Source organism: Phoenix dactylifera, chromosome 17 (genome assembly GCF_009389715.1).
Source record: "Phoenix dactylifera cultivar Barhee BC4 chromosome 17, palm_55x_up_171113_PBpolish2nd_filt_p, whole genome shotgun sequence".
Taxonomy (NCBI): Eukaryota; Viridiplantae; Streptophyta; class Magnoliopsida; order Arecales; family Arecaceae; genus Phoenix; species Phoenix dactylifera.
This window is the reverse complement of record NC_052408.1, coordinates 4,850,486-4,877,306: the sequence shown is the minus strand read 5'-3', so window position 1 is coordinate 4,877,306 and position 26,821 is coordinate 4,850,486. Positions and strand designations below refer to the sequence as shown.

At 36.3% G+C, this 26,821-nt stretch overlaps 2 protein-coding genes across 3 annotated transcripts in view; both read right to left on the bottom strand.

Moving 5' to 3' along the window:
- The window catches only part of LOC103708268 (SNARE-interacting protein KEULE), a 45,859-nt gene extending 36,725 nt beyond the window's left edge, over positions 1-9,134 (bottom strand). The window contains exons 1-2 of one of the 2 annotated variants that reach the window (XM_008793109.4): positions 8,870-9,134; positions 1,112-1,170 (exon numbers count right to left, since the gene is read on the bottom strand). In XM_008793109.4, the coding sequence (XP_008791331.1) occupies positions 1,112-1,170; positions 8,870-8,939 (129 nt within the window). In that variant the 5' untranslated portion in view covers positions 8,940-9,134. The remainder of the gene's footprint in view (positions 1-1,111; positions 1,171-8,869) is intronic. The other variant, XM_026805090.2, reaches the window with a different exon arrangement.
- Positions 9,135-10,732: 1,598 nt separating this feature from the next.
- On the bottom strand, positions 10,733-24,106 carry LOC103698926 (hypersensitive-induced response protein 4). The gene is made up of 5 exons (XM_039114786.1): positions 23,763-24,106; positions 15,286-15,406; positions 15,101-15,192; positions 13,633-13,729; positions 10,733-11,443 (listed from the first exon to the last, which is right to left on the bottom strand). The coding sequence occupies exons 1-5, from the start codon at positions 23,955-23,957 to the stop codon at positions 11,076-11,078; spliced, it is 873 nt and encodes a 290-aa protein (XP_038970714.1). The 5' UTR covers positions 23,958-24,106; the 3' UTR covers positions 10,733-11,075.
- Positions 24,107-26,821: the final 2,715 nt, after the last annotated feature.

Sequence of the window (26,821 nt, the reverse complement as noted above, 5' to 3'; positions counted from 1 at the left end):
GGTTTAGCATTTCTTGGTTACCGATCATATCATCTCTTCAAGCAACCTTGAATCCCATGTAAATTTAAAACAGGGTCCGTGCTGGGAAGATCTTCTCAGGCTGATAGGATCTTCAGGCATTCAAACATCCCCTTAATTTATCTGCATGGCCGAGGATATACCAATTTGTTTGCATTTCCAACCTAGTATGATAAATTTCCATTTCATTTTCAAGCAAAACACAATATTTTCAGAGAATATTTCTATTAAGACATCAATTACTACCCAACATTAGGGCTTCCAAAAACGTCAAGTTGCCATTTACCTAAAAAAATCAAGTTGTCTAATTCTTGATGAACCTCTTTCTTGCCTAAAGTTGCCTTGTGTAAGAGTCATGCATCAGCTTAGAGGGTTGTTGTTAGATTAAGAATCTTAAAATGCTTCCAAACTTCAATGAATCACATGCTAACTAAACTATAAAATCCATGTAAATAGCATAGTCCTGCTAGTCACAGTTACGAGCTTTTCTTTTTTCCTTTTTTTTGCCCGAAGAGATGAGCAAGCCTATTAATTAAATTCATTAGGAACATGATATGAAAACTAAAATTATGGAAGATTAAGATGGGAGAAACAAATAAAATCAAATATTAAGACTAGCATGATAAAATATAAGTATCGAACTGCATGAAATGTATCGTTCTACATTTGAATACACAAAACTCCACAAATAGTAAAACAATCATCCTTTCTATCAAATATTATACTTTATTTAAATAATTAAATTAATGACTACATTTTCCAATCAAATGTTGAAGCTTCATTACGTAGTAAATCTTGTTAGCAAAAGGCGGTTGAGAACAAGGTGCTTTAGAGACAAGGACTCTACCAAAGTAGACAAAACAAACAATCAGAAGCTTACTAAAATTCATATCCACTAAAATGAAAAAAAAAATAACTAAACCAACTTATCAATTTCTGGTAAAGATCGATGGATTCAATCACCTCAAGACATGATAAAGATCACTTACAAGATCATCAATGCTAATGGTACATAAGCATGAGAACAAAATCATATGTAAATCAAAAGAATGGATACAAGAAAACAAGGTTAAACATTTGCATCAAAAGATACCTTCCATGTTGCTTTTGAGTCCTTTGCTTTGGTTGATTGAAGCATTTCATACAACAAGCCTAATAGCATGCAAACAAGGAAAATAGTCACAATATAAATATAGCTGTAAATTGGCATGCAACAAATTAGTAGCTAAGAGTAAATGGCTTACTAAAATCAATAAGTATGTCATAAAATGAAAAACATATATGAAGACCATCATACCAAGGCAAAAATTATGGGACTATGGGAGGAATGTATTATTCTCAATGTGTTAAAAGAAGCAGTTGTAATAGTTTGAAATCGACATTAAGAAATTGCCTTCAGCACTTGAATTATATGGGTAAGTTGGGTTTGCCTCAAGGCTACAAACAAACTTGCCAAATAATTAATAATATATTTGGATGTAGTCAAGGATTAATGTGCCACTTTTAACCAGATTAAGGCACATGCTGTGCAAATTCCCTAAATTTAATGGAACAATACATGGGCACATGTTGGTGAATTTCAATAGATTCAGCCTAAAATGCACCACAAGCAGACATATAATATAATAGGGGCTACTGGGTTAGCATGTTTTGGTACCCAAATATACGAAACTTTACGGTGGATTATTAATCCTGAAAACATATTCATATTTTCAAAATAAAATATTGATTTTGAAATTATAAATTTAAAACTAAGAAATATAAGCAAGTTGATGGCATCTCAAATTTGGGAACGTCGTTTTCTTTATTTAGACTTATGTTATAGTAGTCTATATTTTTTCTAAATAGTCTAAGAATCTAAATTCTTGGAAGGTTGCTTGCGATCAATTTACAATTGTTATTTGTTGGACATTATGGAAAAAAAGGTATCACAACCCAGGACCTCACACAAAATGGCTAGCCGGAAGATATTTTTTGCTTCCGCTTAAGCCCTGACGTCCTCGTCAGGATTAGGGTCCAAATTCATTCAAATTTAATTACAGATATCACGATTGGCCTGTGGTCAGCCTTAATGAGCCCATGCTGCAGTGTCCCCTAGTCCACATGGGCTATAGGCTAGGTCCGCTTTGATACCATTTGTCACAACCCAAGACCTCACCCAAAATAGCTAGCTGGAAGGTATTTTTTGGGTTCCTTCGTCCTATATAAGTATCCAAGATCTTTCTGGTGAATAACCGATGTGGGACTAAACACACGTCCGCACGGGTCTTCAATTTTTTTTCGAAGAAATACAACTCATCTGAGATAGTGCTTAAGAAGGTGGTTCGACTCTCTAAAGATTGGTCTACGATGTGCAACTTCAAATTTCTATTTGCTTTGGAACATTATTCAATGCAAGGTTCGCTGTACCGATCGGTACCGGTCGGTACCGAACGTACCGTATCCGTACCGATGGGTACCGGTATCGGTACACCAATGTCGATACGCCTGACATACCGCATACCGTACCATACCGACACTCGGTACGCCTATACTAGTGCGGCACCGGTATGGAGTTCGGTACCGGTACGGCGAACCTTGATTCAATGTTTATCTGTTTAACTATTTTCCTATTTCTTTGTTGTTACTCATTTCATCTGGAATATCCTAAGTGAGTTGTAATATGTTTCTTTTGTAATAAATTTGGGTGGGGGTTAAACCTCCTACTTCCCTTCAAAAAGAATAATGCAAGATGTTTGATCATTTAATTCACAAGAAATGGATACTTAACTTTGAGGTACATCATTAAATATTGAGAATTGGTGTCATGTTTTTGGAACAAGTTTGCTTCCCACCGGAACACAGTTATGAGGCTATATCTTCTAGTAGACTTTCATGCCAGGTCTTGCCACAATACATTTGAGTATGCTCTGCTTAAAGCACCAGCATTTGACTAGAACAGCCATGTAGGTTTGACAGATTTTTTTAATCCTTGACTGAAATCAAAGGAGTGAATGGAATGTTTTGTACAAATATTTTAAATACCAAAGTCTTTAATCACAGATATTTTCTCTTCCTATGCAATGATATTTAAAAGTCGAGGCAAACCAATATCACATGTATTTGATATGCAACTATTTATCAATATCCATATTGGAAATGTTAGATTTGATCCATTCTTTATGTGGCAGTAGGAGATGAATGGTTTACCCAGCTTGGTTCGGGACACTTCATCTAGAAACAATACTAATGTCACAAGAATATGCTTCACATAATTTCTGAAAATTCTTCAACACTACTTTCTCTAAATCCCTGTCTTATGATGCACACTCAGCCATGATCAATTAACTTCACAAAGATACCTTGGTTCTTTTAGCAAACCACAAAATGCCTTCCAACCAAGATTAGCTAAAACCTTCACCAAGCAAACCATAGATCCTTCACTACTGTTTAACCATGCTTCTCAACTTTGGCTCTCCATGTATGAGTCTACACATACTTATTTTATAGATACATATGTATCGCACGGTTCGCACCCCATGTATTGTATATTATCGGGCATCATCTGCAACGTGACAGTAAATCACAGTTTTCCCCCTTTAGTTTCATGGCATTTGAGAGAGAGTCACCAGCCTGAGACCAAGCTGAAAACTTATAACCTAGCATTGGAGCTCAATTTCTTTAGTTGATACAACTTGAATATTCTTCGAACTTCTATGGATATCAATGTGCCTTTACTCATTAGCTTCTCAAACAATATAACTTTTTTGAGTATGATAGATATCTTTAAATGAATTCAAAAAGGTATATAAAAATCTCACCAATGAGTAGCTTGCTTTTGATGAATTTATGTATCCATGATAACTAGTAAATAAATGCATTTTTGCTTGATCCACTATCCATAAATTTTTAGCAATTCCTCAAACTCAAAGTACTTAATCCATATGCCTTAAATCTATAAATTATCATGAAATCAATCTTATAAGAATCGAAAATACATAATGTATATATAACATCAAGAATTGTCATAAAATCACGCCATATGTTATGTATTTAAAGATTAAAAGCAAATAAACAAGGATGTAAAGGTCCTCAAATTAAGGATTTTAGATCTGGTTAGGTAATTAGGTCGGATAGACTTTTATTCCAAAGAAAACTAGTCACTACATGGGATATGTTAAAAAGAATACATGAAGCTTCAATTAAGAAAAACAATTAGAAAGAGGATTACTAATAAGTAATACTACTTATATGGGATACTGTATTAGTCTATTCTACTTTCTTCTTCTACTTATATTTTAATCCTACTTCATATTTTATATCAAACAAAGAGCATGCTGATCCTACTTCCCTCCAACCCCAATCCCACATCCAAAAATTATAAAAAACACAACTGGAAAAAAAGAGAGAGAGAGATGTCTCATGTCACCTTTTTCATATCTCTTCTCATCCATACTTATCTACATCGGTTTCAAGGTTCATGAGTATATCTAATAAGGTTTTCTAATTCCTTTCTTAAGTTAACTTGTTGAGGGCAGAAACCTCTTCCCTTTATTTCAAACCGGATAAGCTAAGCAATCCAACCAGATAAACTATTGGCAATGTTCTTCCTTGTTCTTAGGCAAGAACAAGTTGATTATGAGGTATTAATAAGAACTCAAATACACTACAATAAATTGAACACCGCCCAATTTTTCAAAGGAGAGTTGATTGACCTTAGAAACCCCTAGAAGCAACTACCTAGCCTATCTTAGACTCCTAAAATTTATTTTTGTAGATCATACCATAATGCTAGAACGATTGGGAGTTGGGACACTAAAACTTCAATAGAAATGAGCAATAGCAGCATAACCAAAGAGCATGGTATACAAAATCAATATTCCTTTTTAAGATCTCTTTCTCCTCCAATTTATTTTTCTCCTTCTCCTACATTTTGTTCTTATAGGAAACGCTTCTTGTCATGGCAGGTATTTCTAGCTATAATCTATTGTTGGACTGACATGAATGTTATTGTCTTTAAAAGGCGGGAAAACCCACATATAATAGCAAAAATACCAACAAGCAAGGGGTCTTAATAGGCTGAAACATATATATTTTCCAAAAGCATCCTGTTTAGCGGCAGTAAGCATCATGGATAACAAGAATAAGAGGCTCCTAACCTCAGCAAGTCAGCATCATCATTAGTGTAAAATTCCTCTATAAATTCAATGTTGTAATGTTGCTTTGCAACTATGACTTCACCTCTCTCACCTACAAAGATGTATTTCATGCAAGGATTGTTGAACCGAGCCGAAACGGCCGGTTCAGCCCGAGCCGAGCCGACCGTTCTCCGACCAGGTCGGTTCTCCAATAAAAAACGGTTCCGGCTCTCTAGGGACCGAAACTTGATTGGATGTGGCCAGAGCCGGCGGGTTCCGTCTAGTTCGACTCGGATTCCGTGTGAACCAATCGGTTCACACCAGATCCGGAGCCCTGTTGTGGGCATGTGGCAATTGCCACAGCCCGTTGTGGAACTGGTCGGTTCGTTTCGTTTCGAACTAGTACCGAACTGTACTGGTCGCCGACCGGTACGGATTCGGTATCGGTTCGACGAACCTTGATTTCATGTACTTTGTTTTGTAACATAAATTATTGGACCTTTATCCTCTAACTTGCATGGTAAGATAATCTACAATGAGTCAGAAACAATTAGAATAAGTAAGATGCCAAAATTTAAAGTTATTTTGGATTGATACACAAGCAACTATCTCCTCGTTGTTTATATATGAAGAGCATCAATTGCATATTATCCAAGTAGGTAAGTCCTCTTGAATGCCACAAGCCCACAACATTAAGGTCCACTCTTTAGTGAAGCTCATGAATTTCAATGTGCTTGCAGGAAGGCAAATATACAAACCCCTGCCCCGTGATAACCATTAGGTAGTGTAGTTTAGCATAAATTTCTCCAGTATTTGACTACCTCTATAAACTCGTATCATCATTGCATCAAAAAAGTTCACCTTAGTGGAGGACAAAATAAATAAAAGGAATATACAGCTCTCATCAGACATGAGCTTCTAGCAAAGGGAGAGTAAAATTACCTACAATTTTCTATTTCTTACCATCTGCACATTGGAAATTTCACCATGTATTGGCCCAAAAGCTGATCTATCTCACTTTAAGATTTTCACTTAAAATTCCAAAAAGCATCTTTCATTGGTATCCTTTTTATAACTTCAGATACAAAGATATCTTACCAGTCCAGCACTTCAGTCCTCCCAAGCATCATGACACTAGCTCCTACAGAAATTTGTAAAACCCTCCTACACAATCATCTTCATAACCATTTTAAGGAAATCGCATGTCCAACAAACCATTACTCAATTTAGAAGGTGACAGCTCATAGTTAAAGTTTCTCCTGCACCTTTTGCTCTGGAAGCTTCCCATGTAGTAAAGAAGATGGATAAGGATGCGGGGCTGAACACCACTTATTAAGTTCTAAGCTTGGGAATTGTTTTGTAAACCTGATAAACATTACCTAGACTAAACAAGTGCAAATTTCTATATCTGCTTCTTAAATTATCCATCTCTTTTCCAGTCTATATATTCATCACAAGAAAATAACTTAATGATGCAACTAAAGACCCTATTGTCTTCCTCCAAAAGAATTAGCAATTTGCATTTTCTTTTTACCCCCCAAAATTAGCAGTCATGGAAATAGCAACCTTCCATCAAAAACCCCAGGTGATGCAGATCATATAACGTTTGAATCCTTTTTATTTTTTTATACATTATGATAAGTTTCTTAATTTGATATCCTAATTTTGATTGATTTAAGGTAGGAGTTTAGTTTGAGAGGAGTCCAAGTCCATTTTCATATTTCTTATTTTTCTTTTTCTAATTCTTACATGATAAGTAGTCATGAATGTATAAATATGTAATACCATAGGGTCCATCTAGACAAATGATCAATTTACCAAAAAGGCCAAAAGTCTTTTGGAGGTCTTGATCCTCTCAAAGTTATCAAATATCCCTTCTTCTACCAATTTTCTCTATTTTTCTATGTTATTTTGTTTGAAATACCATATATGGGAATTAGATTCCTGTTAGCTTGGTATCAGATGATCTTTTTGAGTGCATGACCCTCATGCGGCTCCAAAAGAAAAGGCTAAACATTATCAATATTGAGTCCTACAGTGGGCTACAGGAAGTTCTTCTCAACAAATAAACAGAATGAGAGATTCACAATGGGAGGCAGAATAAAAGCATGATTGGTGGCCAGATTTGGTCAAAAGCTTGATCAACTTAAGGAGCTCCTTCTAGCAACAATCGCTTAAGCCTTAGAACAATTTGGAATGGTCATCATGATTTGACTTCAACATCCCTTCTTGTTGCCAAAGAGCCTGCTGAACAAAAGGTGGAAGATATGCAAGAACAACACCTCTATGCAAAGTATACAAAGATGCTGAATACAAAGGTACATAGTACAAAGTACAAACCCTGATAGAAATCTTAGTTTTCCTGACATGAAAGTGGAGTTTCCTTAATGGCAAGATGGTGATCCATCAGGTTGGATATCACAATCAGAAAAGTATTTCCATGTTCATGATATACAGGAAATTCAAAAGTTGAGATCACTTCTATCAATCTTACTAGTGATGCAATTCCTACAAAGGTAGAATTTATTGAAGGACTGTTGTTCCTTTTTTCCTTCTGAATATGAGAATGTTCATGATGAGCTTGCAAAAATTCATCAGAAAAAAACTGTTTTAGAGGATCAAAGTCAATTTGAGCTGTTCATTGAGAATACTTGTGATTGACCCGAACCAAAACTTGTTCAAACTTTATTCAAGGACTCCGCTCAGATATTCATAATGAGGTGAAGATGTATAAACCCCATACTATGTCACCAGCTCTCTTTTGCCTGATTGCCGGAGGAAAGACTTAAATGAAAATAGCCGCAAATTAAGCAAAAGAGCAAATAACAAACATTTTAAAATATTTCAAGATGATGCACCCAACAACAAACATGTTAAGTGGCTTACACAAGAGGAGCCCGTGGAAAGAAGAATCAAAGGGATATGTTGGTCTTGTGATGAAAAGTGGCACAAATGACATCGTTGCAAAAAGAAAATTTTTCTTACTGGACCTGCACTTGTTGACACTTCACAAGATGATGAAGATGAAGATGATCGCCATGTACAGCCTGGAAGAATTTTGAAGGGGAAGAGAGTGATTTTTTCTTAATTTAGTGTCCTAGTTTTGATTTCATTTAGGGTAGGAGTTTAATTTAAGAGGAGTCCATAGGATTAGGTGCAGCATATTTCCTATCTTATTTTCTTACTCTTGCAGGAAAAATAGTCATGAATCTATAAATATGTAATGTCATAGGGCCCATCTAGACAAGTGATTCATGTAATAGAATCAGCCTAAAGGCTTTGGGAGGTCTCAATCCCCTCGGAGAGATCGAGTATCCCTTCTACTATCTATTTTCTCCAAATTTTTTTTTTTTCATGAAATGCTATACATAGGAATTGGTTTCCTATCACATTCCCTCTATGAATAGAACTTAGATGAGCAAATGCCCATATCGATTCCCATTATTGCACCTGAAGAATCCATCGCCTTCCTCCAGAACAATAGCATTGACATCATCCTTCCAGTCCAAAATTTGCAGTTTCAGAGACAACAACTTTCCATGTCTGGAAATTATTCACATCAAATCTTTTCCAAATCTTTCTACATATCTACACTCCTATCAAAGAAATGTAGATTTCCCATCGCCTCCATAAAAAATGAGAATGAAATAGGAATAAGCAATAGATTGAAACCAAAAAAAGTCGAAATGCCAAAGAAGAACGGAGGAGGAGGAGGAGGAGAAGAAAGAACTCACGTTCTCGACTGACTTGGCGAAAGTTTTTGTAATCTCCGCCATGGGAGGAGTCGGAGTCCGAGAACGACATGGCTGGTGTTCTTCTCCGCCCTGCGATGATCGGAAATGGTCGTCGCTTCCTCTTGCGGTATTGTGGGGATGTTTTTCTTCTTTCTTTCTCTTTTGTTTTTTGTTTTTTTGGCGATGATGAAGGCGACGAAGGTAGAGGAGAAGGGAGAGGTTAACGGTTACGGGGTTGACCAGGGGAGGGGAGAGAAATATGAATAGTAATGGGAGCAATCGCGGTCTCGACTTGGCCAGAGAAAAGGCGACGGATGCACGTGGCCAATGGATGGGGATGCGAGGGACTCGTGGTCATGTTCCAACGGTTTCCATCATCGTCTGCGAAATTATAAAAATGCCATCATCCCTCCTGTGGGTTTCTAAATTCTAGTCATGGTTTTTAATGGATTTGATTATTAACATTTTGAATCTCAAAGGTATTTATGTTTGTTCATAGATGGGGTAAATTGCAAAGAAGGATGTATTCAACTCTTACATTGGAAGAGCTTTTTTTCATATTAAGGTATCACTCTTAACTAAGTAAGCTATATTGATTAAATCTAATGGTTTTTTGGTCCCCAATTTTTTTGAAAGATAGAATGTTTTTCAGCATAGTTCTCTTTCATTTCATAATATAACATAGATTCTAGGTATATAAGTATTATTGATGTAACATACTAAATGTATTTTTAGCAAGTAAGTGCATTTTTCTTGTTTTTGTTTTCATGAATAACAACGTAACTAATTCTCATGTGTACATCTAAAATAGATATAGTTATAGAAGTCTAGCAACAAATGGGGACAAGTGGACAAATGCTTAGTTTTTCATTTGTTTAAAGATTAGGATTTTTGTAACTAAAAAGGCCCAAAATCTACGTTCATCTAGCCAATTATGTAAACTAATTATCCTCTCAAAACAATCAAGTAATATCATTATATAGTCTCACCTTTTTGGATATCCAAATACTCATTTTCCTCAAAACTTGAAGTGGTCTATTTGCCATCTCATCTTCCATTGCATAGGCCTCAAATCTAATGAAAAGATTGAGAAATCATCAAATAAAAAAAAATTGCACTTATGTCAAGGTAAATGAACCCTTTTCTTCCAAGTCCATGATATTTAAAGTGAATTGGCTTGAATCCTAATCCTCCTTTGGCAAAGTTATCCATAACTCTCAATTCTATCACAGGTTCAATATCAATATTTGATCAACTGTCATGATTTTGGAAGGTTTTCATTTAAAGAATGTTTTGGATGGATAGCTGTGACCTCATTAAGTGCTTCTTGTACTAGAAATACTCATATGGTCGGATCCTACTTGGTCATTGTTCAAGAACCATTACATTTCTCTAAATTTCTCATCTTCTTTTCTTACACTGTATGACAATATTAGGATTTTACCATGTTGCACGGTTAATTATTGCTTGATCTATGAACCATTCGATTTATCTAAATATGTCCCTTTCTTTTGTTTAAGCTTCATATCAAATTTAAGATTTCTACCTTATTTCATGCTTAACGATCATCTTGATCTGTGAATTCCATTTTCAGACCTTAAACTTCACTGAGCTAGCTAGGCCTTCAAGGAGTAAATTTGAAATCAGATTATCATGGCAGCATAACCAAAGAGCATGGTATACAAAACCAATATTGTGCATCATCTGCATAATTTCGAACAAACAGATTCTAAATCCTAAGTTATGTTAATACAACCTTCTACCACAGAAATATAGTCTATTTAGTTTCATGGTGCCATGGAATCACCGCAAAATTAGCACATGAAATATAAATATTACAAGCATAGTAATGGCAGGATTACATCTAGCTCAAAAGATTATTGTCCAATCCTCATGCTTGCTGAGAACACCAAACGTCTGATTCAGTCTGTGCAATAAGTAGTTGAATCAATCCAAATAAGGGAAAAAGTGCATCTTTGTTTATTAATATATACAACTTCAAACTTGAGCATTTCCAGTTTGACAAATGATCAAATGTTGACAATCCCATGTAGAAATAAAAACATAGCAACAGCTGCGACAACTGCTTTTTTTCTGGTAACGCAACAACTACTACTTTAACTCACTTAGACGTATCTCCAAAAATCGTGCGACTTTGCAGGTCCATGATGATGAGTCTTCATGCACGAGAAGCAAGGTAGAAACACTAGTTATCTACGTGACTGCTTGATGCTTCCATCATCCCATTGCGAATTTGCTCACCTATGTCTCTCACATGACCAGGGCCATGTGGTATGAACACAGTGGTATTCTTTGATGAATTTCCAAGCTCCTTGAGAGTGTCAAAGTACTGAGTAACCATTATCAAGTCCATCACCTCCTTTGCTGAGGTTCCAGACACTGTATGAGAGAAGTTTAAGATGTTTTCTCTCAGACCATCAGTTATTGCCTGCCGTTGCTTTGCCACCCCAACACCGCCAAGATATTTAGCCTCTGCCTCTGCTTCAGCTTTCTTCACCAGAAGGACCTTTTCTGCTTCTCCTTTGTAAACACTAGCAAGCTGAAGCCGTTGGGCTGCAAGAAGATATATGAAAATGTCAAAATAATTAAATACAAAAAAGGAAAAGAGAAACATCACTGGAAGTAGACCAGAATGGACGTAACCAGTTCAATGCTGCTGCAAGCATTATATATAAATAGTCATTCGAGGATACAAGCTGTGGGAACATAATCTGCTCAACATACACTTGTGCTCTGTCAGTCACCATATAAGATTACTGATAACCACCTTCAGATGATTCTGCAAAATAATGACAATTTTGCAGAACCGACACAACAGTGTCCCAAGGTTCTAGCATCAGCTGGAAATATCCTAGAGTGACATCCTTGTTGAAACAGAGGCCTTGCAGTAATTGATTTAATGAAAAAAATTATACATACAGACATCCTTTTTGACATATATCTATGATTAAATGAATCATATATATATATATATATATATATATATATATGAATCATTCAGATCTTTAAGCATACTCAGAAATATATTAAGATCATTAAAAGGGAAGTCCACTCCCACTATCAGGACATTCACTAGTGCTTGGAAAGCTGCCACTCCCTCAAACTGCTACTATCTTCTGTCTTGGGTACAAATCTAAGCTACTAATGGATAATATGCATAGATAAAGTTGCACTTAGCCCAAGTGAAATTATTAAGCCATGTTTGGGTTCACTTGAATGAGTCCTGGAATTGAAAGGGAATTCTGACTTTAAGCCCTTTCCCATGTTTCATATCACAACAAACAACAGAATCACATTGCAAATGGTGGTTCCACTCTTAAAGTAGGAATGGTCATTCCAATGAGAATTGCAACTGAATGATATTTTTTGCAATAAATTAAATAGCAACATTTATGATATAAAATAGCATCAAGTAATATAATTGATATTAATTAATTTTCAATGATTATGGTATAAAATAAAACTAAATAATAAAATAATAAAAATATCAAGTTGCATGAGTTGTAATAATATTGATTGTCACATAATTTTTTTGGTACAAGTTACATAAAATATCTATTAGGTATTATATATTACAAGTAAGCATAGTGCAAAGCATGTTAAAGGAAAAAAATATATAATAAATCACTATATATTATTGAATAAAAAATATATTATATCAATATTAGAAATAGATAAAATAAAAATAAAAACAAAAAATTGGAAAATAGAAAGAGTAATAGAATACCTCATTAAAATACCAAAGAATAAAAATTAAAAATAGAATAAGTAGATTAAGTAAAATTTACAAAATAGGAAGAAAATGTATAACAAAAATAAATGAAATTAAAATTTGAAAAATAAATATTAATTTTAAACATAAAATATAAATAAAATGTTAAAATAAATTAAGAAAATAAATATATAATAAAATTATCGATCATAATAATCAAAGAAAAGTACATGGATTAATTGTATCCATTAACAAAATGATGAACTAAAAACTAAAAGCATAAATAAAACAAATATAAATAATAAAAATGAAATAACTATAAAAATGTAAATAATGTGCCACTATAACATTATTGTGCTTCTTACTCAAAAGTTCACAACAGAGATACATACTATGATAGAAGGCCCTCAAAAGAATTATAAGAATCACTATTATAAAATTTAGTTCTATTCCTGAGCCAATGATATATTTAGAAAATTAATATGAAATTGATTGACATTCTAATATATTACTAGCCAAATTAAACATTAGAACTGAATTGCTATTCCTGTTCCAAGTATGACTTTGCTCCAACATCCAAATAATGGATTAGGAATCCTGATTCCTATTCCCTACCTTTCTTCCATTATTTTTTTCATTCATGTGAACCAAACATCATTTGCATACTGTCAAGAATACACCACCCAAAATGGGCTCCAAAAGCACCACTCAAACCTTTCAATCGTATGGTCTTTGTCATGGCTACCAAGCAATGCCAACTTCTAGGGCTACCCATGCTACCAACCCACCAGATAACCACAAGACCAGCCCTAAGAATAAGCCTACCCTCTATTATACATGTAGCTGCCAAACCATTTATACTAGCATGTTACACCTGCATCCAGTTGAAAGGCAAAGGCAGCAGCTAGAACCAAGAACATCAAAGTACTTATATTCACCACAAAATATTAAAGGGTCATTATGTACCACAGGAGAGAACCTAAAATCTCATATTGTTTATTTCATCAACTTATATAAGGGAGGTCTGTACCAGCATTTATGTCATTCATAGCTCTTCGCACCGAGGCATCTGGTATGATATCAACCATGAGTATCTGCTCGATGTTATAGCCATATGCTCCCATCACCTGATTCATTGCTTTGTCATTAGATAGCCCCAATTGTTAATGAACAATCAGGCGAACAAGAAAATCAAGTAAGATGACGATGAACAAAGAATTGTGGAAAAACCAGAACATTACCAAACTTGTGATAATTAAACAAAACATTTGATTTATAACAGAACAAATTGTAAGACATTTCTGGAAATAAAAAAAATTCAAATGCTTTTCTCATTTATCAATCAAAAGCAGCTGCAATTTTTTTCTTGATTAAGCAACATTGCAAAGCTAAAGAATGCCATGTTCTAAAAGAACTGAATCTCAAAAAAGAAAGGATAGATTTACTGTCCTCAAAGAACAGAAAGTAAGAGAGAATCTAGAGTATGCAACATGGACTTAAGTCCCGATGGGATATCCCATGGGACATCGGGACAGGGTACCATCTCGAGTGTCAGGACAGGACCATCCTGCCATCGGTCCTACCATCTCAATCAGCACGTCTTGAGACATCCCCTATCTCAAGTGTCAAGACAAGGCGGGACGTCGGCACATCCAGTCCCATGGGAAAACTGGGGTAGCGTCGTCCCACGGGATTTCAAACCTTAGTATACAGTACTTTCTGAATCAGAAACAAAACACAAAGATCACATATTTGAAAAATGTAGGTTTCCATTGTCAGTGAAATGAACATATGTAAGTGATCATCACCCACCAGCTTTTTATAAAAATGGAGGCAAACCAGAATTTCCGAGATAGTTTATGTCATAAAAAAGGAAATCCTGATGTGGGAGAAACATATAGTAGAGAAAACTCTCTAAGATGAATTTCTTCCCCATAGTCCTCTGCCCCCAAACACAAGTTCTTATAGCTTCCACCCGCATGTTTTTGATTTTTTTCCCATTTTTGGATGAATATCCACAACTACAACTCTATTAGGTCAACGATGGTATGCAGGAGCATGTAATTGGCTGCTTCTTTTGTGCATTCCTATTGTCTATATAGCAGAAGTATAGGAAGATAACTTACTAGAGTGGTTATGAAATAAACTATTAAGAGAAGATTGAACCTAGGGAAATGCTACATTATGAAAGATGCAGAATTATAATAAGGGCCCCACTCTCTAGAGAGACAGAGAATAGAAGAAAGTTTTAGATAATTTGCATCAATTTTAGTATCTAGATAAAAGAAGATAGTTTGAACTTTGATTACTTTGCAGCAACAACAACATCCAAGAACATGAAGAATGAATTATTTAATTACAGAGAAGCCAGAAGACAAAAATCAAAACTCTTGCCATGAATTTCAGATCAATGTATAACATAGAATGAAGTTTGCAAGGTATTTTAAAAGAAAGCGGCACAGAAATCAATAAATTATTCTAAAATAAGTGTGCATTACCTTTTCTAGCTCCTCCAGGACAGCTTTTGCCACATCACCCTTTTGCTCAAAGACTTCATCAAGGGTCATTCTAGGAACATGAGCTCGTACCACTACAATTTCCAATGAGAACAAACACTATGAGAAAAACCAAGGTACACAACCACGAAAATAATATAAAAATTATACAATAATTAAAAGGATACCATCAAAAACATAGGCCTGAATTTGCTCTTTGGGGTTTTGCAATTCATAGAATGCATCATCAGCATTTTCTTTGACAATTCGATATTGAATTGAGCAGAGCAGCTGTACAAAAACATTATCCTGTGGCATACAATATGCAATGTCAATGACCAAATTAAAAGTAAAAAATCTTCAATTTGAAATGTTTGGGAAAAAAGAAATATCTTCAAACTAAACAAGAACAAATGTCTTTCTAGCTAATTGTAGAAACCTGAAAGTGTTCAATCCAGATGCACGCGCTTTCTGGTTAATAATGAAACAGTAGCATTAACTTACACGTAGAAAGTTTCTAAGCCTGGTGCAGCTTAAGCTTAAAAACCTTAAGCTTCAGCAACAACCAACTCTTTAGCTTTTTCTTGCCTCAGATTTACCTAGATCTTTATATTGAACATAGGCACAAAACATTACAAGAGCTTTTTTCTTGTCAGAGCCAGCTCTTTTTATTTTTCTTCTAATAGGCTTAGGCATAGCTTGATGGTGCAGGGTCAGGGTCACCCTAACCCCAATGATGGTGCAACTTAAGTTAAAAAACTATAGAATCAGCCTCTTATGGGCCTCTAAAGGAAAGAGATAAGGGACAGAAAACCCTTCTCTCTCTCTCTCTCACACACACACACACTCACTCACTCTCACTCAGGTGTCCACATGGCATCTTTTACTGACCTCCCTTCATTCTTGTTAATCCTAGCAAAGAGGCCACCTCATGAGGGTATTTTAGTCCTTTTAATTTTGTTATCTAGGGTTAGTTATTGAGCCTTAAGTTTTGTATAAGACTTGCTTCTCAGAACATGGGATACAACTAAGGGTTTTCTTCCTCTTTCTCTTTCAACTTTCATGCCTCTTCATCATCTTTCTCTCACACACAAACACATATCCCACTTCACCATCAACACCATCCATTTTTTTCTCTTTTTACATGTCTATTTACTTCTCTTATTTTCATTATTGCTATCTAGAAGCAACGAGGGGAAAAAGATAAGATTGTACTTGATATAAGGTGCTTTATGCACTTGTATTCTAAAGGCGATGATGAGGAATTGTCTCAAGCAATGTCAGGTCTTCAAAAAATACATCATTTGATACTTCAATTGATATAATTATGGTCACCAATGCAAGTTTTGACAAGAGACTTTACTGCCACAAGGACCACCTTATGATTGTCGATTAGAAAAATGGTAACACAAAATGGACATAGGTAAATCAAGTTCCGCTGAACCATGCTGAACCGGCCTACGTGGGTCAGTAGGTCAATTTTGGGTCACTCGGCTCAACCATGGGTAGAGTTCAGGTCAAGCATCTTCAACCCACTAGCAGGTCAGGAAAGGTTAAGGTCAAGCCCCTATGAACTTGATATAAGGCATCGACCCAGTCTGCATCAAACCCACCCAACCCATGATGACCCATAAAGTAAAACATATGCTCATTTCAAATTCAAAAAGAAAAACTGAAGACACCTACATAATTTATAGACAATTATAGATCAACTTATTGCACATTAGGCGAACCATGCACTGATTTTGTAACCTACGCAGCTAAATTTGCTGAAATTTGCGGTCATAAACAACAAGCAAGTAGTTACTTCATAAATGACACTTTGGCATTCATGGACTTGCAGACAAAACTCACCACCTCCACTGCTTGATGGTAATGGATGATGTCTGTTAGTTTAAGAAGGCATCAAACAGCTAATCTAAAATGCCAACAATAGATACCATCCAATGACAGATGAGCAGAGGATCAATCAATTTGATAATAGTGCTCCCCCACCCCACCTCAAAAAAAAAAAAAAACAAAACAAAAAAAAAACAAAAAAACACCATCCACAACAATAACATGGAAACCCCTCAGAATTCATATGACAATATTTTAGGGGCTGAAAAGGCATAAAATCAGAAGTCTCAGAGCTGTAGGAGCAAGAAATCACAGGAATTTGTACAAAAAATAAGTTTAACCAATATGTTTGGATATTGCATAAAAGAAAATACTTAAAGATATTATTAGTTAAGGTCTTCCAAAATGCATGGTTCTCATTTGAACTTCCTAATTAGCTTCAAGAATTTTAGAAAAAAAATCATTGTCAATGTTATTTTAATATCAATATTCTTGACCAATATCTAAAAAGGAGAAAAGCTCATTTTTATCACAATATAATGGGCCAAACTCATTGTTAGAGGAGTCCAACTCTCTATCAAGGTTTTCATCTCAAAAAATCTCAGTTTATATCAATATTGGGCCTCACTGATACGATACACAAGAAACCTCAGCCTTATTATCATGGCAAATAAAGACTGATAAATCCCCAAAAATCCCCAAGTACCGGCCAATAAGATGTTCAACATATTGACCGATATGTTCCAACAGAAAAATGCTTCTGGGTGCTCGTAAAGTGCATACAAAAGTTCATCAATCCCACAACAACCAACCCATCGTGTTTGGCCACAAATCCATGAGTTGCGCTGATCCCCTTTGCCACCTAGCAAGAGGATTTTTTTTATGCACCTTACGGCAGCCACGTAGCATTACTTTTTCCAAAAAAAATTTACTTCCTTAAATATATGTTTTAATAAATAAATCCTAAAATCTTTCAATAGTTTCCAGTTCTGGATTTTCCATATTTGTCGAGATTTCAATATATAGGTTCTAATTTATCAATCGAGATCTCAAAGTATCTTAGACTTTCCAAAATTTTCATCCTTCCATCTTGTCCAAGATAGACTAAGATCTGAATCCGTCTTGGTCTCAATCATACACCAAGATGACCAATACTTTAGCTTTTAAAAACAATGCTCTTTATCTATTCTTAAAATCACGTAGTTAAAAAAATGACAAGTATCCAAGCATCTGACACATATCTGGTTCAAACACGTATCTGATGCAGATACTAGGAGTTGGATGCTAGGGTCCACGTAACACCAGAAATCAGAGGAACATCTAGATTAGCTTGCTAGTTGTTACCAGTCCTAGAATCAAATAGAGATCTGTTTGTCTGCAAGTGAGACATCCAAACTAGAGTTCATTTGGAAGTGTGTACTTCTTGGTGTTCGTCTTGTTGTAACTAGGGACTGAAGTGTGAAAATGCACACCCTTCTACTCCACCATTTTCACTTCAATTCTCTTAACCCAAAGTCAAGTTTCAGGCAATGAAGTTAGAAGGGTGCAACTCGAGTTGACTAGGTCCAGTGGAATCCAAATCAATGTACTTCCAACTTGGCCACTTGACTCAATCCAATCCAACATGACTTGTCCCAAATGGCCTCACAAGAATCAACCCAACTCAACCCATCTTGACGTGGCCAAACATATATGTTTATATAATCCAATAAGTCTGAATCAACCGGAACTCACCCAATCAGAACGAAGTTCTCCAACCAAAGTCAATTATTCAACCATCTTGAGAAGATCAGACTTAACTGAACCCCCCAAAATAGGAATTATCACAACCATATTAGACATACCGACCAAATAAATGATATCTAGACCCGATTCAATCTAAGTCTATTCAACTTGAATGGTTCAACTTACATCAAAACACCAAAAAAAATCAAAAAGCAAAAAAGCAAAGTTCCTAGAAAGACAATAGTTTACTTGTCAAATTCATCAAAACACACATCAATGGTCAAAGTACCTCAAATTAAAGATCTATAAAACCACTTTTCCTAGGACATCAACAACTTACATGCAACTGCAGTTACTAAATAAAGACTCAGAAAATTCTCATTTGCCTAAGACAACATAAAGGGAGCTATAGATTTTTGAACGAGAGTCGATTGCAAACATGCCAGCTCAATTCGAGGCGGTATGGCAAACATTTCTTAGTAGATTATAAATAATATGTTGGCACTTACATTCAATTACGATCAAGGTCAGTTATCTTGACCAGAACTGCCCGATTTGAGATGTACTAATCTGTTCCATATAGAAACTGAATTGAGACACGGGTTTGGATTAGAATAAGCCTCAAACCAATCAGAACCGAGTTCAAGGTGGTTCAAGCGATTCACTACCTTCATAAGCCCCTGACCCGACCCTCAGTCACCTCACCTCACCTCTTGATCACTCTCTCCCTCATGCATTCAACTAGGGAGCACTCCCCCCTAGCTGCCACCGCCTTCAACGACCATAGGCACACACTTTGCTCTCTCTCTCTCTCTACTTTCTCTCCCTCAGGAAGGATGGTTTGGCGGTTCACTACCTTTATAAGCCCTTCGACCCGATCCTAAGTCACCTTACCTCTTGATCACTCTCTCCCTTCTTCTCGTGTTCAACTAGAGTTAGGGTTTTGATGCTGCCCCTCCCTAGTTGTCATCGCCTTTGATGACCACATGTACCCACTTCGTCCCCTTCTCTCTCTCTCCTAGAGACGATGACCCCAATGGCTTCACCCGCCCTCTCAGTCTCTCTCCCAAAGATGACAACAATCCCAACAGCTTCACTCCCTCTCTTTCTCCTTATTCTTAGTCTCTCTCTCCTGCAAAGACGATGGTGACCTCGACAACTTCGCCCTCTCTCTCTTGAAAAAGAAGATGACAACCCCAGCAACTTCATCCATCTCTCTCTTTCTACTCACTCTCTTCCTCTCTCTCTTTCTCCCTCTCCCCCCTCTCCCTCTCCCTAATTTTAGTACACCTAGGATTAGTACAATATGTACTGGTAACGTAATAGATCAGTCGCCGACCTATGTAACCACAGTACCGGTTCAGCAAATCTTGATTATGATGGTAATCACTATATCAAGTTTCATAGTCAAATCCCAGCTAGTACATCCTATTATTGAAGATATTTATTAGATGTTTAAGAATTGGATAAATTGTTATTGAAGTTGTTCTTTAAGATAATAAATCTATAATTCTTCTTGCTTTCAGTTTGAAAATGTGAAGATCATAATCCAAGGATTACAAATGATAGAACATACTTCAAAATTGTGTCATATATTTACCCTAGTTTCTCTTTTGTTCCTTTTTTTAAAAAAAGTCATTGTTCCTTATATTTATGGCTGTCACCCCAAGAGTCAAGCCAAAACTACTAAAACCCTAAGAATTGCCAAAACCATAACTTGGTAGACCCCAATAAAACCAAAATCAAGTTTTTCAATCTTGATTCTAAGTTTGCCACAGAAGTCTATTGAAGAACAGGAAAGAGAACATATGAAATTCTACGCAAGCAATCCAACCAAAAAATGTCTCAAGCTTATATCCTAATATCAAGCAACATTAGCTGAAGGGTAATCAGAAAAGGATGAAACAAATTACAAAAGTAGCGAATAAATTAGATCCTAAAGCTAACATAGGTTGGTGAAGCTTTGTACATTCATCAAGCGACAGAAGAAGAAGTAACTGCAATGATATGACCAGCACATTTGAAACCAAGGAGACTTTTCTGACCAGTGATATTTTGATTCTCGAGCCAATGTCCCTATACTGGGCAACATCCACTAAGTATCTTCAAAAGAGGATGAATCAAGTTACAAAAGTATATGCAAAAGTAGATCTTAAAGCTGACACAGGTGAAGCTTTTGCATATTCATCTGGCATATGCAGAAGCAACTCTATCTACACAACTGTAATGATATGATATTTGGAGGACCGGCAAACTTAAAAGCAGTGTGACTTGTCAAGAAAACTGTGAGGACTGATCAAGAATAGTGGTAGTTTTTAGAGGTCTGTATCTTTTAAACTTGGGAAAAAGTTGAACCAGAATATGCTACTGAAAGATGACTCCAACCAGCTGGTATGGCTCAATGACAATGATCAAGTTGTTGTGAAGGATCAGTTCTTAATGTGCTTTTTTGTTGGGGTGCAATGACAAGCAGAACCAATGCAATCTGGTTCTAATCTCTGTTGACAATATCATCTTCAGGGACACATAACTCTATGATGGGAAGGTCAAGCATGATGCCTACAATAACATGTAAATCTTCAATTTTAAAACAAGTAGCCAACTTTACACCTAATAAAGACAGAAGCACCAATAAGAAAGCCAAAGCAATCAGAACTTGTGCAAAAGCTGGAATGGAGGAATGGCGATGATATTCTGGCTCCATGCCGGGCCAATTAATGACTTTTCACCTAAAGACAAGTCACACATCATGGAAGTAAAGTCATAAAAGACATAAATTTGCTGTTTCACTTTGTATTTTGATAATCTAAACCTATATTTTTCAGTTTTAGTGTTCTTTTATTTTTATATTGAAGATTAGATGCTCTAAATATTCAGTTTTCGATTAGTGCATTCTTGAGGCAACTGAAATAAAAGTGCCCTGTTGTCATCCTGCTATGCTGTGGGCACTCCAGGAGTGTAGCCAATAAAACAAAAAAGGAAATACTAAGGGACAGATGCCCTTTCTTAGTTGGGCATCTCCATGCCCTCCTCTACTTGCACTATTCCTTAAATTTTAGTGATCAAACACTTTTTTTATTCTATTAGTTCTAGTATAGTATGTTGTTGCTTATTATCAAGCATTAAGCTTTAATTGGACTTATGTTTCAAAGGTAGCAAAGCACTTAGGATTTTCATCTTCTCACTTTCAGCTTCCAATGCTTCTCCTCAATCTCTCTCTCAAATTGTTAGTTTTTTCTCAATTCCACCAATTTTGTTTTCCTTAGCATCTCCAGTCAGCTTCTTCTACTCCACTCATTACTATCTATACGGGCAAAATTCTGATCATACCTGACACGAAGATACTTCTAAACTTAAATATTATTTCAGACATGCTAAAAAAATTTAGCTGTTTTGTTTTGATACCTAGTGGTCTATGACTTTTATGTTGTATACCAAATTTTAATACTCCTAAGAAAGTTTTAAAAATTATGATGTTTAAAACAACAAAAATCGCAAAGTGTTGCTTGCTCTTCTGTGTAATCTGGACTAGTAACAAACTCCTAAGTATGCATATATTGTTTCTCTCAAACATGTTATTTGGCAGAGTTAGGGACTTAACAACTACATGTGTGCTCTCACTCAGCTCCGCTTGTCTTTGCTAAGGCCAGCCTTGGCATGATATTAGGTGGTATGGTCTGGGATGCTTGCCATGTGACTAGGGTCTTTGGTTAATATTTTATTAATTTATTGTCTTACGGCTACATGCTTTAAAAAGGTATAGCATGCGGATGCCTCACAATGGTGGTATTATACAAACCATCTCCACTGACTAAGATTCTTCCCACTAGTCGGAACCATTACCAAAGTTCTAGCACCTTGTCATCTAAAATGGGGATGTGGTTTCTCATGATCTGGTCCTTCCAAAACATAAAAAATTTTCTGGCCTATTATTCTTCCCATCTCATACACTGCATCTCTATGAAACCAACAAGTTATTGGCTTCCTTTAAGTTATCCTTCCTTTTCTCCTCTTATGGGAAATTCCTATTACTCCTCTTATGGGAACTAAAAGATCATAGTCAGGTTCATATCAGCTTTTTTCTGACATGCACATACAGCATCACTCTTTGTTACATTTTTCTTCTTCTTCTTCTTCTTTTTTTTACCATAATGAGATCATTTTTTCATCAGTAAATTGAGAGGCAGTTAGAATCTTGGTGCAGTAGAAATGTTATACCTGAACCAGCCTTCACTATGAATTTATATCATTTCGTTTCTGTACTTCTATAAATTTGATTATTCATAATAGCTATTCTACACTTCCTTTTGTCACACATGATTTCCATCACAAATGAAGCATTTGTGAGTGTTCAGTAGCACTACTTGACTTTGGAATACATGAGCCAATACATACTGAAGCCTGAAATCATGGTTCAATTAGGAGACAGGGTTTCAACCTCTCGAGCACGGTTATATGGCGCAAAGGTACCAATATCGCCAACCAGCCCTATCTCAGCTGGTTGGCATCCCTCTCCACTCAGGAGAGGTCCAGAATTCAAACCCTTGCGGTAGCATTCCCCCTGTATTTCCCGGAAATCAAAGGCATCAATGTCATGCTCTTTAATCTTCAATTATAAAATCTTTGCTTATATGAATTAGCACACTCCCAGGTTGATCTTTCCATTAAAAAAGAAAAAAGAAAACATCTCGGTCATGTCATTAAGATATAGATCGAACTATTTCACTTTCATAACAAAACAAGTTCTGAATTCATGTCATATAAGACCCATTAAAACAAAAAGAACCAACCTATGAATAAGAACCACCTGGATACGGAAGAAAGGGCCAAACTCGATCGAGCACATAAAGATGACATTAAAACGAGCAAGGAATTTTAAAGTATACATAACCAAATTCTTTCCTTCAGAAAAGATCGTCAAAAGAGACAATCACTTAACCTAGCAAACGAATAGGAAAATCCCAAATCGATTGAATCCGAATTCAATCCAAAACAACAATTCCATTAACAGCATAATCTGATGCAAATCGGATGAGAATAGGGTATGATTGTCACTATTGTGATCCATCCGAGGATCAAAGAGAAGAGGTGGGGGGCTGACCTTGGTCTTTGTCTCGATGCGGACGTCGAGGGAGGAGATGCGGGTGGAGAGGACGCCGGCGAGGCATTCACCGGCGAAGGGGTTCAAAAAGTGGAGGCCGGGGGCGGCGAGCCTCAGAAAGCGGCCCCAGCTCTCCACCACCCCGACGCTCGCCTGGTCGATGCACGCGCAAAACAAGCAGAACGTGTTCACCATCTCTCCTCCCAGATCTCTTTCCTTCTTTTTTTTCTTTTTCCTCCTCTTCCTCCCCTGGCGTTTATTAGGAATTCCAAGGCAACGCAACGCGGAAATGAGAGAGGGCCACAGAAGGAGAGGGGCGTTGAAGGCGGAAGGCGGTTTGCGATTTACATTACAATTTACAACACCGTGTGCGGATGCATACGCAAGGCGTGGACTCGCGAAAGCAACAGGATTAAAGCCCGTGATGCAATGCCACGCGGTCGCGCCAGATGTCGACCGGATGAATATTTACATATTTTATTTTTTTTTACATTAAATATATAATAATTTTTATTGAAATTCAATAAGAATGATTTCGACGATTTTTCGAAACCAAATTTTAGCATATCCGAAGTTTAATATTCTTTATATTTTATATAAATCAAAAATATAATATTATAAATTTGGTCAGACTATATATTATATTATAAAATTATGAATAATATTTTTTAAAAATTTAATTATTTATATATGAAAATTTTTAAATAAATAAAAAGTTACATGAAAAATTATTGTGTTTCTTTTTAACTTCCATGTAGATATGGACATATAGTATGAAATTAACTTGGAATCGCATGCTGATGTTGCTATATCCCTATTTTGAGTGCACATAAAAGATGATAGGAATGGAATAAGAAGGATTGATTTAGTTAGATTATAAAAATATGATGAGCGTATTTCTCTTTACTGGCCGAAGTTATCATGCATGTCTAGCTCATGTTAGTAATCATTTTTTAAATAAGGTTATCGTTACTTTTCTATTTGTATTCATTTATTTTGTAGAATTTGGATCTGTAACTATAATTGCAATTAAAGAGGTAATATCAATATGGACTTGCAATTATGCACACATACAGTCCTTATCTATATGCTTGCTTGCTGCCTGCTTCAAAAGTTGAACATCTATTGGGCCAAAATCTTCACTTTGTGCTAGTTGCATTCTATAATCTCTATCTTTTCATACTTTTTTTTTTTTGTGGTATGATATGTTCCCCAAGTGACATCCCGATGACGTATGCCGGTGGTGCAAAAGAAACATGCGGCTCATCTTCTAATATAAGAAAATCAGGCATGAGAAGTCATCTAGAAGCAGACTTGGGCATCGGGCCGGGCCGGCCTTCATCTAGAAGCAGACTTGGGCATCGGGCCGTGCCGGGCCGGCCCGGCCCAGGCCCACCGGGCCCGAGGTTTAAATGGGCCGTGCCTGGCCCGGCCCGCTTATGAAGCGGGCCGTGCCGGGCACGGCCCGTTTAGCACAGAACGGAAGCCCGGCCCGGCCCCAGGCCCGTCTATTGGCGGGCCGGGCCGGGCACGGCACGAGACGGGCCGGGCCGGGCACGGCACGAGACGGGCCGTGCCTGGCACGGCACGTCTCGGGCGGAGACGGGCCGCACGGCCCGCAACGGGTCCAAATGAGGGGGGAGAAAAATAGCCGTTTCCAACGGCTATTTTGGAAAATTTCCAAATTTGCCCCTCCCAACAGTCCAAAAACGGCTAAATTGAGGGGTATTTTGGGAAAAAAATTTGGGCTTCTATAAATAGCCCTTTCCTCCCTCATTCTTACCACACCAAACCAGCTATTTTCTCCTTCTCTACTACTATTATTTCTCTCTTCTAAAGTGCTCTTCTAGCAATTTAATTTTTAGTTTGCATTTAGCAAGTGTTCAAGTGCTACACAAGAGGAGGTTCCTGTTGAGAAGAGAAGGTCACTCCTGTTGAGAGCACAAGAGGAAGCTCAGAATCTCGGCTCTGCCTCTGCCCTCCGACCCTCTACTCAATTCCTCCTTGTGGTTAGTTTTTATTTTTTGAATTCATCAATTTAGATATGTCATCTTTTGAGGAAAGTCAGTTTGGCATTCCTCCTATTTCTGAGGGAGAAGAAACTAATCCCCAACCCCATGTTCCTAGTTCCTCTAGAACTAGTGAACCGAGTGAAGATCAAACCTCTTCTCGTAAGAGGACTAGTGCTGTATGGAATGAATTTGATAGAGTTATGGTTGATGGAGTCTGGAAAGCTAAATGTAAAAAATGTGCCAAACTTTATAGTTGTAGTAGTAGTGGGGGAACAGGGCATTTAAAAAGACATCAAGAGAGTCATAGGATGCATGATTTTCATGCTCAAACTCAAAGTACCCTTAATATACAAGGAGGATTACTTGTAGGTAATTTTGCATATAAACATGAAAATCAAAGAAAAGCACTTGTAAAATGGATAGTTAAGGATGAATTACCTTTCAGTTTATGTGAATCTTTTAATTTTGAAGAATATGTTCAATTAAACCTACAACCTGCTTACAAAAGAACTAGTAGGCGTACATTTAGAAGAGTAGCTATAACTAACTTTTTAGCAATGAGACAAAGTTTAATTGAAACACTTTCTACTTTAAATGTAAAAATTTCATTAACTTCTGATATTTGGTCAGCATCTGTAGGTAGTAATTGTTTTATTGCCATTACTGCTCATTATATTGATAATGATTGGCAATTAAATAAACGTATTCTTGCTTTTCGTGCTTTTGATTTTTCACATTCTGGGCAACAAATTTCAAATGTCATTTATCAAACTGCATGTTCATATAATATTAATGATAAAATTATGTCTATTACTTTTGATAATGCATCTAATAATAATTCTGCTGTTGCATTATTAAAAGACTCATTGCATCCCATGTTAGATGGAAATTTATTGCATATTAGATGTGCATGTCATATCTTAAATCTTTCTGTTCAAGCTGGCATGGGCATGATTCAAGATGTTATTTCAAAAATTAGAAATGCAGTTTCTTTTATTCATGCTTCAAGATCAAGACTTCAAGAATTTAAGGAACTATGTATAAATC

What these genes read in the sequence shown, in the direction of transcription:
- LOC103698926 (XM_039114786.1), bottom strand. Translation starts at nt 23,957, where the DNA reads ATGGTGAACACGTTCTGCTTGTTTTGCGCGTGCATCGACCAGGCGAGC. An exon ending in TCCTGGAGGAGCTAGAAAAG is followed by an intron (nt 13,730 to 15,100) that starts GTAATGCACACT and finishes GCAATGAATCAG; the next exon opens with GTGATGGGAGCATATGGCTA. An exon ending in TATGAATGACATAAATGCTG is followed by an intron (nt 11,444 to 13,632) that starts GTACAGACCTCC and finishes ATCTTCTTGCAG; the next exon opens with CCCAACGGCTTCAGCTTGCT.